A 17,404-nucleotide genomic window follows, 5' to 3' on the forward strand; every position below is an offset into this window, starting at 1 on the left:
ACTGCTGCCTTCCCAGGCCACCCTGCTGCTCCAAGGCTTAGCCAGCGAGCCTTTGCTAGGGTCTACTTCTGCACCCTCCCCCCCCCAATCCCAGTCTAACCTGTTTAAAAACAGCTGGAGCTTTTTTCTGGACCTCAGTAGTGCTCTGTTTGCGCCCTTCGTGTCGGTCCCGGGGAGTCATGGGGCGTGGGAAACAGCTGGTAGCCTTCTTGGACTGTGGGGAAGAGAACGTGACATCCCAAGCCAGGTGTCTTGGCTTCTTAAAGCCCAGCAGACTTAGTCAACCTGCTCCCTTTCCCACGGTCTTATCCATGCATCAGGTTTTGGAGAAAAGCCTCCCCTTTAATCCACTTCTCAAACTTGGTGAGCTGGGCCTGACCTGGATATACTGTGAGACCACAAAACATAGAAGCCAGTGTCACCTACCTCGGGGGTGCCAGGGCCCTGGTGCGTCTCTAAAGAGACCCGTTTGCGCTGCTGCCGTGTGGTGATACCAGTGCTCTCAGCAATCTGGGTTGGCTGCATGCTGGCTCGGCGCAAGGTCTCCCGGGGGTCTCCGGTTTTCATCTCTTCATCTGTGATGGTGCCCAGGCTCAAGGAAGGCTGCGTGGAATGGAAGCTGTGAGCCTCAGCTGTATGGAATGGAGCAGGAACTGGGCCTGCCTCAGAACTTTTCACATGATTGACACCTGGAACAGCTGGACTCTTCCTGCCTTAAAAGGCCTCCCTTCCTGTTCTCTACCTATACCCTGGACAAACGGCAAGAAGTCCCACACAGACTCCTCTCCAGGCTCCTACCCATACCCACTCACAGTGACTGCTTTCTGAGCTCCTACAGCTACTGGCTGGAAGTATGAGCTGGGTCACCCTCCTCAGTGGGCCAGAGGCCCAGGCCACCAGAGCTCAGGCTGGATGAGCAGGTGGCACCAAGATGAGATACTAAGGAAGCAAAGGGGATCCAGGGTGGGAGCTCCTGTACAGTGGTCCCCAAGGCTCACCCTGGACTCCAGGGGATAGCAGGTCTTCAAGTGTGGGGGGCATACTCGGTTGCGCTGTTGTAATTCTGCAATGCGGTTCCAGTCATCCAGCTGCTCAGGCTCATCCTGGCAAGTACCCATGTAGAAGCTGTTCCTTCCTGTGGAGGACAGAAGTTGTCAGAAGGAACTGGAATCAGCAGGTTGCCCACTGGCCCTTTCAGATTCTGCTGATACTATTCCCTACCACCTACCCCAGAGACTTCAAACCTAATACCCAGTGCTGCAGGGACAGGAGGGAGACATGCAGACCGTTTCTATCATGAAGCCTTGATCGCTGCACTCTCCCTGGGGAGGTTGTTTGCAGAGGATGGGACTACATATTATTCACTTGCCAAAGCTTGGTGTCTTATTCCAAGAGAAACTAATTAAGGGCCAGGAATTAATCATGGGGGAGTAGAAGGGGTTCCCGGAGCCCAGAAGGCAACAGCATACAAGAAAAATTTGGCTAAGCTGGCCCTTCCAACAGCCCATCACCAGCAGAGAAAGGCATGGAGGACTTTGGACAGGTAACTGTCATCATCATGCTGGGAATCTCAGGGCCCTTATATGAGCACCTGAGTTCAGACTGCTGGGCTTGCTGCATAAGCAAGAGTCTGAGGCTACAGGAAAGAAAGGCAGGTGGTGCTGGAGCAGGAAGGGAGCAAGGAGGTCAGCCTTGGATTTTTAAAAGCTTTTTTCTTTTTCCTATGCCAGGATCTAATATGTGGGTATAGCCGAGTCCCCTCACCTGGTGGGGCCCCACTGGACACCCTGGCCTGGGAGCGGCGAGCAGAGCTGCGAGTGGTGGGCCTGTAACCAGGCAGGCTAAGCAGAGCTGAGTTGCTGTCATCAGGAGAGCCCAGGCTGGGTAGAGACTGGGTTGAGGAAGCAGACCGCAGGTTGGCCTTGGAAGCAGGGGCGGACTGTGTACTGTAGAAGGATGAATTGGCACTGTCTGGTTCCTCCACATCTAGCTTCTGCAAGAGCATGAGTTATGTTATAAAGCCACCTCCCATTAGCTTCTTGAAGCCCCACACCCCACTCTACGTGCAAGGGTCCTTGATTTGCATGTCTGCAAATGGGCCTTGTTGCCAGGAAGCCCTTACAAGGCGCTGATCATGTCAAGACTCCTTTCCCATCTTTTTTTTTTCCATGAAGTCTTATTAACACTCCTTTGAGGGAAGGCAGGCAGAGTTATCAGTACATTTCAGAGGAAAGGTGCAAAGAAAGTGACTAGCCCCAAATCCCAACTAGGAAGTGGGTGACCTGGAGCTAGAACCCACAGATCCTGAGCTGCATACACTCAGCCACAGCCTCTGCTGTCCCTCAGAGTCGAAGGTTCCTGGACCCCCACCATCTTCAATAACTTCTCTGGCTTTTTGGTAGAAGGCACCTTGCACACAAAGATCCACCTGTTGCATAAAGGCACCTCTCCTCCTGGAGACAGAAACAAGGGCAAGAAGCTGGGCCTGAGAGGCAGTCCAGCAGGGGCCACACCATCTCAGCTGCAAAAGTATGTGCTGGAGGCATGGGATGGGCGGCAACTACCCGTTGTCCTCTCCTTTCAGCCAGCAAGGAAAGTGCCAATCAATGCCCCACATGGGGTAGACACTAACCTTTGAGTTAATTAGATAGGGTTCTAATTCCAGCCCTACTGTTTTCTACAGAAAAGCTCCTAAGCAAGTCACTGCCCTTAAGATTTTTCATCTGTACTAAGGTCTGGTTGGTCATCCATGCCCATTCCTGAATGAGGACCTGAGGGAAAGATGCCTTTCAAAAGAAACAGGAAGTACTGTCCTAGAGTCCCACTACCAGCAGCCTGACCTTGGTCATGGTAATGTTGATGATTTGGGTGGTACGCCGGCGAGCCGACCGGGTCTTACGGCCAGAGTCCAAGAAGACATCCCCCAGGGAGTCTAGGCTGCTCTCCAGAGGGGCCTGACCCCGAGCAGGGATGGGGGTGAAGTAGAGACTCTCCAGGGATTCCACCTTGGAGGGCAAGCGCTGGGAGATGGGTGAGGCTGGCTCTCCAGGGATGCTTGTGCCATCTGGCTGGGTACGAGGCAGCTTGCTGTGGAAAAGAAAACTACTGAGGTGCACTTTCTGGGTTATCTGTCACTTTGCTTCCAAGTGATCATTTCCTATGCTTATTACAAGTAGAGGTGGTCAAGCACCAGATCTTTGATTTTCCAGAGGTATCAGAAAAGCCTGTGACCTGGGCTCAGCTTTCAGTCCACTCCTGGGGCTTCTAAGCCCTTCATACCAGTGACTTGTGGGTCTCTGGCTTAGCCCAGACCCTGCTCTCTAGGCCCAGATATCCCATGGATGCCACAGCTACTTCACAACAAACAGTCTCAAGCTAAGCCCATCTGGCTGGTCTTCTCCTGCATCTCCTATTTCAGTAAGGGGGTGTACACTTGCAGAGCCCCAGTCCTTGAACAGAGACACACCCTCCTCTTCTGCCAAGCCAGCACCATATTGCCTAAGCAGCTCTTCTTACCACACCCATCTCCATGCACATGTCCTTCCTTGGTTAGCCTCACCTCCTCTCACCTAGACTTTATAAAGAATGGCATTTGAGAGAGGGAGCATAGTAGTAGAAAGGACAGACTTGGGCCAGGCTCCAGCTCTACCAGTGAGGGACCATGGACAAATGAACAACAGCCTCTATGCCCCAGTTTCATGTGTTAAAGGAGAAATGTTGAACTACCGCAGAGATTTGCTGGGGAAGAAATGAAGTGCTTAGAATAGTGGCACATACAATATAACTGTTTAGTAAAAATAATGTGTTTTCAGTCTTAAACTTTTACAACTACTCGCTGAATCTTTCTAAAATGCAAATCTGACCATGTACTCCTCAATTTTGACCCTTCTGATTCCTCAGTGCCTTTAGGATCAAGTCTAGATACCAGCCTCCAAGAGGGAGTCCAACCAGGCCCCCCGAGCCTCACGGCCTCCTTCTCTACCTCTGTTCACAGCATACTCCTGTTTACCTAACACATACACCTCTGGATTCTTTCAAGACCCAGCAGAACAAAAACCTCCACAAAGCCTTTCCTGACCACATGCTGCTTTTCCTTCCTGGGGTGTCCTATCCAGACATCTGTCATCACACCTGTGATGCTTCATAAACTTCCAACTGAGCATAGCTGGAAACTGGACATGGTAGTGCACGTCTGTAATCCTAACTACTGGGGAGGCAGAGGCAGGATTCAAGTTCAAGGCCAGCCTCAGCAATTTGGCAAGACCTTGTCTCAAAAAAAAAAAAAAAGAACAGTTGAGGGGTGTCACTCAGTGATACAGTGCTCCTGTGTGGAATCTCCAATTTTACCCAAAAAAAAGGAAATAAACTTCCATAGGGCAAAGGGACAACACCTTCACTATCTTCCTAGCCTAATACCTGGAATACAGCCTGCTGAATAGCAGGTGTTCAGTGAACAACAGACTTAGGGTACAGGGCTGTTTCTGACCTGCTGATACTGAGAGGGGTCCCCTCCTCACAGCTCAGATCCAGGCTGTCAATACTCAAGTCCAGCTGGGGTTTAGCCTGGGGCTCACGGCTCTTCAGGGTGTCAGTTGCCACTTGGAATTTACCCAGGTCTCGAAGCTGTTGGTCTGCATGGGCAACCTGGGAAGGAGAGAGAAGGAACGACTAAGGCAGGGGTGGATTCAGAGAGCAGGGAAGAGGAGTCCAACAGGACAGGGTTGAGGTGAGTCTGTTTAGCCAGATGCTTACCTGTGCCTCCAGGCTGCGCACCTGGGCAGTAAGGTGGCGGCATGTCTGTTCAGACTCCTTGGTCTTCAGCCCAGCCTGCTGCAGCTCACGACCCAGGCGTTCAACCTCCGCCCGCAGCTCCTTGTTCTCCTTCTGCAGCTGTTCCAGGCCCCGTAACTGCTCCTGCAGCTCTTGATTCTGCTGCTTCTTGGCATCATAATGGGTCTTGGCTTTCTCCATCTGTGTGGGCAGAGGGGTGGGTGGGGGTGTGGCACAGCCTAGAGGGCAATAGGAAGGGCAGAGCTTGCCAGAGCTGGGCATCTCACCTGCTGCTTGTAGTGCTCAGCCGCTTGTTCCTTCTGGCTCAACTGGGCCTGCAGTTCGTTCACCTGGGCCTGGAGGCGCTGGGCCTCCTGCTGGCTCTCACCTCCCTGGGCCTGGAAAGCCTGAGAAGAAAGGCTGGGCTGGCTGTTCCACCCAAATCCACCAACCTTCCCTGGATGCTTAAGGTATCCCCCGCCCCAAATACACATATTCCCCCAGCTACAGCCTATGGAAACACCACACATTCTCAAAGTCCACATCTGTGGAGGTGTTCCTAACTAGCTCGCATCATCTGCTGGCTCTGTGACAGCCCTCTCTTTGCCTTCTTTGAGACCAGGCACAAAGTATCATCCTCTTCCCATGCACACAGTCTCTCCAAGGAGGAAGGGAAAATGATCCTCAGAGAACACGGTGCAGAGCATCCTGGTGCAGAGGGTGGTGCTAGGCACTTGGCATGAGTTCTCTTGTGACAGGGAATTCACTTCTCCAAACCACTTTTAGAAGTAACTTTATCCTCACATTTTGTGATGTATAAACACTGTAGAGATTCAAGTAAAATGACCAGGTCACAGTAACTAAATGGCAGAGAAGACCTGAGCTTGGTTCACATGACTCTAAAGCCTATGGGATCTCATTATGATGCCAGTACTGTCTTCTGACCATAACTCCTTAAGAGCAGGTCTGCATGATTCTCCACCTGCTATGCCAACAAGTGCTTGGTTTGATGTAGATACTAGATAAAAGCATCCCATCCTTGCCTCCTACATCTCTTAGCTCAGAGCAAGCCCACAAAGGACCATAAAAATTATGTTTATCATGTAATCATAACATGGTGTGGGGCATATGGGAAGGGAAGCAGGAAAAATTTTCATTTCTGAGCTTCCACCACCTGGGACCCACTAGAGGTTTAGCAAGTCCCAGTGGCACTAGTGCCCCATTCCTTTGAAGCCTACAGCTGCAAAAAACAAGTATTAGAACAAAGAAAGCGACCTAGTTGAAAGTATTAAAAATGCATTAAATAGCTCAGTGGTACAGCACTTGCCTAGCATGCTCAAGTACCACATAAAAACGAATAACAGATGGAATACTTTTAAAAAAATTGTTAACTGTATTGTAAGCCAAGCATGGTGGTGCATGCCTGTTATCCTAGCTCCTTGGATGGCTGAGGCAGAAGGATCACAAGTTTGAGACCCTGTCTCAAAAAATAAAAGGGGTTGGGGATATAGCTCAGTGGTTCGAGTGCCCTGGCTTCAATCCCCAGTACCTCAAAGAAAAAAAAAAAAAAAAAAAAAGAAAAGAAAAGAAAAAAGAAAAAAAAAAAGCACTCTCATCCCTTGAACCCAAACTACCAAACAACCTAGACTAGCACTGTTCCATAGAAGTTCCTGAAATGTTGGAACATTCTGTACATGTACTGTCCAGTACAGTAGTCACCAGCCACATGTAACAACTGTGAAATGTGGCTAGTGCAACTGAGAAACTGAACTTTTTATTTAATTCAATTCAAATATAGATTTAAAGAATCACAGGTTGACTAACAGCTATAAGTGGACAGTGAAGGTCCAGAGGCACGGAAACCTCTCTGATCTTCCCCAAGAGGTCCCAGAAGACACATGCAGGCACTCCTGAGTCAGGCACAGGTCTCCTGAGGCTGCCAAGCACCCAGTTGCCCCTCCTCTGACCCCACACCCCTGGGGCTTAGAGAGCACTTCCCTCTCCCATTCTCATGAGGCAGCTTTGGCCAGACCTGTCCCCGCCCCCAGTTGGCCCACCTTCAGCTTCTGCTGCTGCACCTTGCTGGCTTGGTCATAGTCAGCCAGTTTCTTACTCAGTTCTTCTACCTGGGGAGGACAGAGGAGATGAGAGACTCAGGAGGCTTTTCCCTGGATGTCTAAACAAAGTCGGGAGCTTTCCAAGAACAGTGTCTCCATGGCTCATAGAAGGAAATCAGGCCCTTTCTCCAGCCTCCAGTTAGGGCACAGCCTGCTACCCAGGCTGACTGGCAGAATCTGAGGTGGCCCCACACAGACAGATGTTGACAGACCGATCTAACCATATTTACTCCACCCCCAGTCTGTTGCCACCTCACTAACCACCCTACTGCTGCCTCCACTTGAAGGTTCCCAAACCTTCCCAGGCTGAGGACAGGAACAGGGGACCTGGGCTAGTGCTCCAGCAGACACCCCGTTCTCCCTCCTCCCAGAAATCACCAAAGCAAAAGCCCCCAGATGCTCAGACCTCTTCCCCACTTCCATGGGCCATTAGGGCTAGTGCTAGCAGGAAGGCCACTGTGGTTAGCACTGGGGGAGCAGACTGCTGGAAGACAAGAGCAGGGACAGCACGCATACTCCAAGTTCCCCCATTCCCACAAAGGAAGAGGAAAGCAAGGAGAGGAATAAGAAGGATCCAAATAGCCACAAGCAGCCCTGGCTCCTCCAGGTATTCCAGTTCAGGCATGCCCGGCAGCAAAGGGAGAAGCAAGGCTCCATTGCTAACTGTTTGCTTTTCAATTTGACTGTCCCCCATCATCTCAGGCTCCTTGGAGGTGATGACAGGAAGAACAGAGGGTCCAATAATTCAGGAGGCCTGAGGTGACTGGGAAGGAGGGCGGTAGAGGGGTGCTCTCACTGAACACCAGCTACACAGGCATGTCGTCTCTGAAGCACAGAGATCCTTATAGGAGAGGCAGCCAGACCACATGACTTCATCTTGTACAGACCCTGTCTGCTTCTCTCAACCTTGGCCTTCCTGCTGTAGACGGCTCCATGCCATGCTGGGTGGGTTTGCTAAGCCCACCACCCTCCCTCTTCTGTGAGGGTTGCCTTCAGATCACCTTTGTGGTTGTGATAAAGGCATACACTGTTGTGGGGGAAAGGGCCCTCAGGTAACTCTGCTATTCCTCTTACTTGAGTCTCCCTAACTAAAAACAGGTCTTAGGAGGTTTTGGAATCACAAGGATTCAGTTTGTCACTGGTTCAGGTCTATGAAAGCTGACGCCATGCCACCCCTCATCCCTAACAAGGAGATAAGACAAGTGTAGAAGGGTGGAGAAGCCGACCTGGGATGGGTGGGATGAGGCCTGAGACAGGGCCCAGCACACCGTACTCCTGGGCAGCCTGGGCCTGGATTCCACGGCTTGACCCTGCCCCCTTCACAAACAGTTCACAACGGAAGCTGGCGGAGGCAAGCTGCAGCCAGGGTCATGCACTGAGACTGGTCACCGCTTAAGCAGCCAGCATTTATCAAGGACCCCAGGCATTACCTGCTTAGTCTGCTCTCTCTGAAATACCTCTAGCTGTTCCACCTGTGCACGGGGAAGGAGCAATGGAGACAGTGAGATGGGGGCCATGGGGTGCCGGCCTGCTTCCAGGCTGACCTCACCTGGGCTCTGACACTTCCACTCAGGCACTACTTATAGTAAGTTAAAAATGCCAGTTTGGTTGCTTCTGGTCCCCAGTGGCTCTTGGGGACTCCAGTGCAAATATGCATCTGGAACAGACAGAGGTCATCACAACTTGGCTCTCTAGGAACAGAGCTCTCGGGGAAGGAGAGACTGTTGGTATTTTCTTTAGGATAAGAGAGGAAGGCAACCAGCCACCTCTCCTTTTCTGCCACCCAGTGAACAGGGGAAGGTAAGACATCACAGCATGGTAGCCAGAGGCCACAAAGTACAGAGGCCCACTTCCACTATGTCCCCACTCTTAGGTCCAGATCACTGGAATGTGGGGGTGGTGCTGGGCACCTACCTGGGCAGTAAGTTTCTGCCTCTCTTCCTGGAATCGCTGCCTTTCCTCTAGGACCTTCACCTTGGCACCCTCATACTTGGCCGTCATCACCTCTAGCTCCCGGGTAGCGTTCTGTGCTTCCTGCTGCATTTCAGTCAGACGGGTCTCAGCATCAGCACGCACAGCTGCCAACTCTTGCACATATTTCTCCCGGGCCTGGTCCAGCTCCACTTCCAAAAACTGCCGGCCAAGGTTGGCCCGCTCACCCAGACCCCGGTTCTCCTCTGCCAGAAGGCCATGAGCCTTCTTCAGCATGCTCAGCTGCTCTGCATAGCTGGCCTTCTCTGCCCGCAATTGCTGGGTTACACGATCCTGTTCTGCCACCTTCTGCCGCAGAGGCCCCAGCTCCCCAAGCTCCCGCTGGGCCCGCATCAGCTCTGCCCGAAGCCCACCAGCTGCCTGCTTGCTCTGCTCTAGCTCCTCCCGGTGGCGCTTCTCAGCAGCTGCCTGCTCAGCCTGCAGCTGCTGGCAGAGGTGCTTGGCGGGCAGCAGCTCGCTCACTAGGGCCTGTGTGCTGGTATGCTCCAGCTGCAAGGCAGAGAGGGCCTGCTCCTTCTGGAAGAACTTCTCCTGCCATGCCTTCAATTCTTGGCCCAACTCCTCAGCTCGCTCTGCCTGTGAGGCCAGCTCCTGCCGCAGGTTCTCAGAGGCCACGCGCTGTTTCTCCACCTCCTCCCGGAGGCTCTGCACCTCCTCTCGAAGAGCAGAGCTGCGTTCTGCAGCTCTGGCACTGCTGCTGGCTGTCTCTGCCTGGAGCAGACGCAGCCTCTCTTCCAGCTTTTGGCTCTTCTCTGACTCGGCAATAACCAGTCGCTTCAACTCCTTGCTCTCCCCCTCCTTCTCCAGGACCTGGCGGTTCAGGATGGACACCTCCTCCTCCAGGCTGCTGATGAGGCTGCTTTTCCTTTCTGCCTCCTGCTGGCTCCGGGCCACCTGGGCCTTCCACTCCTCCTCAGCCTTGCTGTGGTCTTGGGCCTTGGTGCGGAGGGTGGTCAACTCCCTCTGGGCTGAAGCTGAGGTGGCCTGACTATGCCCCAGCTCCCGGGCCTTCTCCTCCAACTCGCCCCGCAGAGTCTCCAGGGCTCTGTCCCGCTCAGCCCTGGAAGCGCGCTCAGACTCCAGGCTGCGTGCCAGATCATCAGCCTTCTCCTGCTGCTGCCGGCACTGCTGCTCCAGCTTGTTCACCTCTGCCCGCAGAGCCTCCACCTCAGGGCCTGATGACTCTTTCTCTCCAGCAGCCTTCAACGGGGCTCCTGGACCAGAAGCATCTTCTCCACTGGCCATGCCTACAGGCCGCTGGGGCTCCTTTTCCTTCTTAGCCAGCTGTGCCTTCAGCTGCTCCATGGTTTCCTGAAGCTCCTTCAGCTCTGTTCTCTGGGCTGCCTCCTGTCCACGAAGCTTGGTCAGTTCCTGGTCTTTGCCTTCCTTTTCTGCCAGGGCGTGGGCCAGTGCCTCTTGCAGGGTAGCAAACTCCACACGCTGCTCATTGAGGGCATTCTGCAGCCGCATCTCAAGCTCAGCCTTGGCTGCCTTCTCCAGGGCAAGGTCAGCTTGGGCCCGGCTCCGCTCCTGGGTCAGCCGTGCTACCTCCCTCTCCTGCTGCCCCCGCTCCTCCTGCTGCTGGCCCTGGCTCTCCATCAGTGCAACCCGCAGCCTCTCCAGCTCACTGCCCATTTGTTCAGCCTCCCGCTCCATGGCCTGCAGTGCCGCCTGTGTGCTGCAGAACTGCCGTCCCTGCTGTTCTTCTGGCCACTCAGACTCTCTGTCTCCAGTCCTTGGGGGTTCCTTCAGTGACTCACGGGAGGCTGTTTCCTGCTGCTCACCCGCCTTGCGCACCAAGGCCTCCAGGCGGGCCACCTCCTTGCTAGTAGCAGCCATCTTCTCCTGCAAAGCAGAGAGGTCATCTGCCAGCTTCTGGGCCCTGACTTCCTTCTCCTGGACCTGCTGAAGGGCCCTAGCCAGGTTGGCATGGAGCTGGGTCAGCTCACTCTGCTGTCGGCCAAGCTGAAGCTCACTATGGGCCTCTATTCCTGCCACCTTTTCCTTTGCTTCCTGCAGCTCCTGGCGTGCCTTCTCACACTCCTCCTTCAGGGTCATCAGCTGTTCCTGGAACATGGCACCATATTGTGCTTCCTCTTGCTGGCTTTCCTCAAATCGCTCCCGCCAGGTAGCTACCTCCTTCACAAGCTGCTCACACTCACCCTCAGCCCTGCGCTGGGAAGCCATAGCCTCTGCCAGCTCCTGCCGTAGGGCTTCAGTCTCAGCCTGATGGGTCTCCCTAAGATGTTGTAATCGGGCCTCTAGCCCCTTACGCCCAGCCTTCTCTTCTTCAAGCTCCTTCCGTTCCTGCTTATGCTGCTCCACCAGGTTTCGAGACTTTGCCTCCAGCTCAGAGATGCAGCGCTGCTGCTCCTCTCGGGCATTTGTGGCCCTGCACTTCTCCTCTTCAAGGTTGGCCTTAGTGATCTTCAAGGATTCCTCAAGGGCCTGAAGCTGCTCTTGGAGTTGTCCCTTCTCCTGGGCCACCCTCTCTCTCTCAGTGGCTTTTTGTTGCTCAGCCTTCAGCTGGGCCTCAAGTGATGCCACCTGGGCCTGGACCTCACACCGGTCTTGATGGACTGCCTCAATTTGAGCATGGAGTTCCTCCACCTTTTGGCTTAGCTCTACCTTTTCCCGTTGGGCCTGTGTCAGTGAGACCTGGGCACTGTCCCAAGCTTCACTAGCAGCGTGAAGTTGTTCCTGTAGAAAATCTAGACTGGCAGCTTTCTCCTTCTCCAATGCCTCCAGCTGCTGAAGAGCCTTATCCCGCTCCCTTAAGAAGGCCTCTCGTGCCTCAGCAGCAGTTGCCAGTTGCTGAGCATGGTCCAGCCTGGTCGCCTCCTGCTCCTTGGCTGCCTCTTCCAACTGCTGCTCCTTCTGCTTCAGGCTGCTGCTCAGCTGCTCCACCTGGTGGCGGAGGTCCTGGGAGGCCTGCTCTCGCTGTTGGAGGACCTGTGCTACCTGGGCCTGCTCCTTTTGGGCCTGCTGCTTCAGGCTGGCCAGTTCTTGATCCTGCTGCTGTAGGGTGGCATTCAGTGTGGTAAGCTCTGTAGTCAGAGAGGCCACCTGGGCAGTTAGCCGGGCCGCCTGAGCCTGAGAGGCCTGCTCTAGCTCCTCTTTGGCCTGGCCAAGGTTGGAGATGGAGCTCTGCAGGTCGGCAATCAAGCTGGCCAGCTGCTGCTTTTCTTCTTCAAAGCGGCCCCGCTCAGCCAGCAGTTGGGCTTCCTGCTTGCTCTGCTCACTCTCCAGCGTTTCCACTCTGGCTTGGAGCTGGGTGTTATTTGCAGCAAGAGAGGCTGCTTCTTGCTTCAGGGTTTCCAGCTGGTGAGAGAGGAGACCAGTGGGGGATCAGCAGAACTCGTCAGTCACTACGTCCCCTCTGGGAACTGAGAAGAACAGAAACCAACCCCAGCATGCAGGTCTTACCGGCTGCTCCTACGTGTTCCTACCTGCAAGACATCACCTAACACTTCGCCCTTCTCCTGGGGTGGGTTCTCCTGCAGCTGGGCCAAACGTTCTTCCAGCTGTGAAAGTTTTCCCTGAAGGATTTCATTCTTCTCTTCAAGACATTTCTGGGAGTAAACAGGAGACCCATATGAACAGAGAGGTTGAACAGGCACCAGATCATCAAGCAGGCCCTCACAAACATCCCCTAAACATGTGACCTCACCATTTTGATATCAAGATCTCCTTATGCCCTGGCCTAGGGAAACTTCAGGAACCACGGAGCTGAGCCCATGGCGGACCTGACTTTCTAGCCTAGTTCTTGAGCGGAATGAAGTCACAATGTGGGCTGCACACTACTTCTCCAAGGTGCAGAGCTTACCATTTTAGTACCAAGAGACCAATTTCAGTACCGTAGACCCTTTCTCAGACAAGCTTTGATCCCTAGAGTATCCAAACAACCACCAGTTTAAAAATTGCCCCTGGGCATCAATACCACCAGCAGCCACAGCCCCCAGCCACTTCCCCACCATTGTTGGTTGGGTACCAGGCACTGTGCCAGGTGCATCTTTTGAGTTCCTAATCCATCCAGAAGTCGGGGAGGGAGTTGCTACTGTCCCTCTTCTACATAGATGAGAATCTGGAGCCCAGATGCTAAGAACCTTGCCTAAGGGCTAAATGGTTAACAAGTGGCGGAGTTGGGGAAAACAGCAGCAATAAATAATAAAGGCTAAACATTCCTAATCTGGAAATCTAAAATTTTAAATGCTCCAAAATCCACAACTTTCCAAACTCCAACAAGATGCCCAAAAAGTTTTGGGTTTTGGAACATCTCAAATACTTGAGACTTTTTTACATAGGCTTTATGGAATATTCACCCCATAAAGTCTATGTAAATATTCAAATCAAAATAACTCCAAACTGACACATTTCTGGTCCCAAGCATTTCAGATAAGGAATAACCTACTTGAAATAGCAACTAACCCACTGAGCGCTTCCTCACAATGTGGCAAGTGGTTTATATACATTATCCCATAACAGTTGATGAGGCAGCTAATATTATTACCCCTTCTTTTTTGTTTTTATTATTTAAATTTATTTTTATAGACTGCATTTTGATTCATTGTACACAAATGGGGGACGACTTTTCATTTCTACAGTTGTTACCCCTTCTTTTTTTAATTTTAGGACTGGAGATTAAACCCACGGATGCTTGAACACCAAGCTATAGCTCTATCCCTTATTATTTCTGATTTTGAGGTAGGGTCTTGCTAAGTTGCTGAGGCTGGTCTCAAACTTAGGCTCCTCCTGCCTCAGCCTCCTTTGTTGCTGGGATGAGAGACATACATATTATTCCCCTTTTAGGGAAGGGATGCTTAGAGAAATTGATTGATTAACTTGTCCAAGAACCATAGCATGTAAGCAGCAGACAGGATTCAAGGTGTTCTGGACTTAAGCCCCCATCTTTCCATCACAGCCACTATGAAACCCTAAACAGAAGGCAGCTTCCTTCTAAAAGGCCAGGAGATGGGGACATAGCTCAGTTGGTAGAGTGCTTGCCTTGTAGGCACAAGGCACTGGTTTCAATTCCTGGCACCACCAAAAACAAAACAACGCCATGCACAAACAGAGAACCAACATGTATCCCATTTGTTTACAATTAAAAAAATTAAAAATTAATTAAAAAACAAAACAAAACAAAAAAAAAATCACAAAAGGCCCAGTAGAGCACAGCAGTAGGATGAGCTCAACTCTAAACACGGGGTCCTGACTATGGCACTGACTCCACTGCAGTGAGTTACCTTGTCCTGCAGGGTTGTGCTGAGCTCCTTCTCGAGACTGGCCTGCTTCTCCACCCATTCCCGAGTGGCCTTGCTGTGCTCCTCTGTCAGTTCGTTGAGGGCCCCCTGCAGTTGCTGCAGGTGACTGGCAAACTCCCGCAGCTGAGACATGAGAGGAAATCCCATCAGCCAAGGCCCAAACTGGCACTGCTACCATCTGTTCCCTGATGCCCAGGGGCTCAGTGCCGCCAATGATCCTTCCCCCTTCTTGAACCAATCACAACTGATCACACCTCTAATTCAAGACCACACAGCAAAATTTAGGGTTACTAAATTAGTACCCCGGCATCAGACAATTATGGTACAGGAAAGGGGCAAAGTATGCACGTTTCAGGAAAGAACGAAGCCTGAGCCACAGGCTGGGAGTCTTCTCAATCCTCTCAGCCAGTCTTCCAGTTCATCTCAGCCCTGAGGAGCCTTCCTGCATGTGCCAGCCCCACCCTCACCTTAAAAGAAAGGTCCCCATTCTCCTCCGAAAGCTGGTTCATCTTTCGATCCATCTGGCTCTTTTCCGTCTTCAGATCCTGGCACTGCTTCAGAGTCTCGTGCAGCCGCATGGTGAGGCTGCCAGGGAGGGAAGTAGTGAGGACAGTGGCCTCACTGTGGAGAGAGAGGGGGCAGAGAGGGACTGGGGGTGAGGGAGGAGAGGAAGGAAGAACCATACTTCTCATTTTTGCCACGCAGCTCCTCAAGCTCCCTGGGCTCCAGAGGGCAGGCTGCCTGCTTCTCATTCAGCAAAGTGAGGCGGTCAATGCGCTGCTGCATCATGGCGATCTGTGCATCTGCCCCAAGCGGGGTTAGGAGAGGAGAATCAGCACAGGACTGTGGTGCAGGGAGGCAGGAACAGGCACACGGCATCCAATCAAGGAGAAGGGAACACGAGGACAAGGACAGAACCTAGCTTCCAGGAGGTCAGCCTGGCCTTTGGCCCAGGCAGGACTGGGCTCTAATCAAGCTCCAAGGCCATCAAAGGGGACAAGATGGAGGCAAAGCCATCATCCAGGGCTTCCCTGAAGATCCTAGATGCTGCCCATTCCCTCGAATCGCAGTGTGCCAGACACATACCCTTCTCGGTTAGGAGCTTGCGGCTCTCAGCCAGCTCCAGCTCCAGCTCATCCCTATTGTTTCTTTCATCTGCAAGCTGCTTCTTCAACCGTCTCATCTGGAACTGTGGGGTCTGCAGTATGTCACCCATGGGAGAGGCTGGAGAACCTGAGAGGAAGCTGAGGAAAAAGAAAACCCAGATTTCAGGGTAAGAGTCCAAGATATGAAGCAATCAGCAACAGCCAGTTATAGGGGAGCAGGGTGGGTACTGGCTGGGAGACCCATGCACAGGGGCTCTGTTTGCAGTGCCCTCTCATGCCTCAAGACATGACCTGGAGAAAACTTGTCTTTTGCCATCTCCATGCCTTAATTTCTTTGATGGGGTGGAAGGGAAACATATTCTCTTCCCCTCTGCACACTGGCACTGAGAGAAGGAACTTTACTGTTGTCTCCAAGGAAGAAGGGAATTCCATAAACAGAACTGCCTTTGAGGGAGGCTCGCCTATGACAGATCCCAACCAGTTTCCCCAATTAGTGCTGGGTCACGTGAAGAGATGCCAGATCTGCACTCCTTGGTGATGAAAGATGCTCGTCAACTTAGCCTCTGGAAGGAGCATGGATGCTGAGACCCCCTCCCAGAAGGAGAAGCCCAGGACATACTTGTTCCCACTAGAAGAGGAGGCAACCTTCTGTAGCTCTAAGAAGCGAACCTCCCTCTTGGCCTGGTGGCTCAGTGGGGAAAGCTCTTCAGAAATGGTGCTGGAACAGGTGGAAGAGACAGGAACTAGGAGTAAGAAACAGACAAACCAAGAAAGGTTAGGAATGAAATTACAGATTTTTATCTTAATGCAATGTGAGACAACACCTTAAGGGTATGAATCTGCACAAACTAGAGGGAGACACCAGGTAGACCCTGACCACAGAGGTTCTTCCATTTTCTCAGAGCATGAGTGCTCAGAAAGTGCACAGCAGAACAAGTTGTCCTCCACGCTCAGAAATGACCAAATACTCAATGCTTTTCTCTCAATTTAGCATAGCTGACGAAGGTTGAGAGCCCTGCTCAGAATCTCCCCCACAGCCCACAATAGCCTCTTGTGTGGGAACCACTGGCCTCCCTCAGAATTCTAACACACTGAGCTCTTAAACCACCAGCATACCCTCCTTCTCAAAACCATCTCTTCCCTTGGTTCCACGACCACATTCACAGGCCTCTCCTACCTCTAACTACCCACCTCCCTCCTGCACCCACCCTTTATCACTCCTCCCAGAGGTCAGATGGGGCCTCAGAGTTCTGCCCACAGTACCCACACCTTCCGCAACCATCCACATGCTGACCTACCAACTCTTATCTGGTTCAGAGCCCTCCTGCATTCCAGACTCACATTTCCAACATCTCCACCTGAAGATCTCATGAACCTGAATTTGAGGATCACCAAATTTCCCAGAAGAGAACTTGTCCAGGCCCATCTTAACAACCTATCATTGCCAGCTGACCCCTTCCTCAGAAGGCCAGCAGAACTCTGTTGTACTGCCAGCAAGACATGGGACATACTCCATACTTACATCCCTAATCATACTTACTGGTTTATGTACCTGCCTCTCATGTAGAACATGAACTTCATTATGGAAAACCTTTTAAAAAACTGTATATTCCCAGCTTTAAAAAATAATTAAAACACAGAAGCCAGTCATGAGGGTATGTGCCTATAATCTCAGCAACTTGGGAGCCTAAGGAAGGAGGATCATAAGTTTGAAGTCAGCTGGGCAACTTAGACCCCATCTCCAAAAAAAAAAAAAAAAAAAAGTGTGCATGTTGGGGGTTGAGATCACCCTAACAGTAGACAGCATCACCTACAAGTACCTTGCTAACCCACTGCCAGGTGGTAGCAGGGAGCTTCTTGGGAACTGAGATGATGGCAACATGGCCCAGGAACCACCTGCTCCATTATACACACTCTTCCTAAGCACCAACTCTGTGCCCTGTGTCAGGGACAGAAACAACCTGTCCCCCACACACTTGTCCACAACCTGAAACCCAGCAGTCCCTGCTCAGAGATGAGGGGAACCTCAGAAGTGTCTCTACTCACCTTTCTCCAAGAAGTTCTCTAGGTCCTCAGTAAGGTTTAGCCCATCCTCATGGTCCAGCATAAACTTAAGAATGACAGCTAACTCAGCCTGCAACACAGCAGGAGGACA

The 17,404-nt window shown here is 52.1% G+C and overlaps 1 protein-coding gene across 6 annotated transcripts in view; it reads right to left on the minus strand.

Moving 5' to 3' along the window:
• Window positions 1–17,404, minus strand: part of NUMA1 (nuclear mitotic apparatus protein 1) — a 68,999-nt gene that overhangs the window by 1,249 nt on the left and 50,346 nt on the right. For 5 of the 6 annotated variants that reach the window (XM_079104847.1, XM_079104846.1, XM_079104848.1 and 2 more), the window contains exons 7-24: window positions 17,296–17,383; window positions 15,869–15,992; window positions 15,230–15,387; window positions 14,829–14,946; window positions 14,611–14,728; window positions 14,126–14,266; window positions 12,329–12,451; window positions 8,802–12,200; window positions 8,318–8,359; window positions 6,828–6,896; window positions 5,058–5,177; window positions 4,753–4,971; window positions 4,487–4,644; window positions 2,841–3,087; window positions 1,765–1,993; window positions 999–1,135; window positions 427–603; window positions 101–214 (exon numbers count right to left, since the gene is read on the minus strand). In XM_079104847.1, the coding sequence (XP_078960973.1) occupies window positions 101–214; window positions 427–603; window positions 999–1,135; window positions 1,765–1,993; window positions 2,841–3,087; window positions 4,487–4,644; window positions 4,753–4,971; window positions 5,058–5,177; window positions 6,828–6,896; window positions 8,318–8,359; window positions 8,802–12,200; window positions 12,329–12,451; window positions 14,126–14,266; window positions 14,611–14,728; window positions 14,829–14,946; window positions 15,230–15,387; window positions 15,869–15,992; window positions 17,296–17,383 (5,781 nt within the window). Of the gene's footprint in view, window positions 1–100; window positions 215–426; window positions 604–998; window positions 1,136–1,764; window positions 1,994–2,840; window positions 3,088–4,486; window positions 4,645–4,752; window positions 4,972–5,057; window positions 5,178–6,827; window positions 6,897–8,317; window positions 8,360–8,797; window positions 12,201–12,328; window positions 12,452–14,125; window positions 14,267–14,610; window positions 14,729–14,828; window positions 14,947–15,229; window positions 15,388–15,868; window positions 15,993–17,295; window positions 17,384–17,404 lie in introns of all 6 variants that reach the window. The other variant, XM_079104850.1, reaches the window with a different exon arrangement.

The sequence above is a fragment of the Sciurus vulgaris genome (genome assembly GCF_902686455.1).
Source record: "Sciurus vulgaris genome assembly, chromosome: 11".
Lineage (NCBI taxonomy): Eukaryota > Metazoa > Chordata > Mammalia > Rodentia > Sciuridae > Sciurus > Sciurus vulgaris.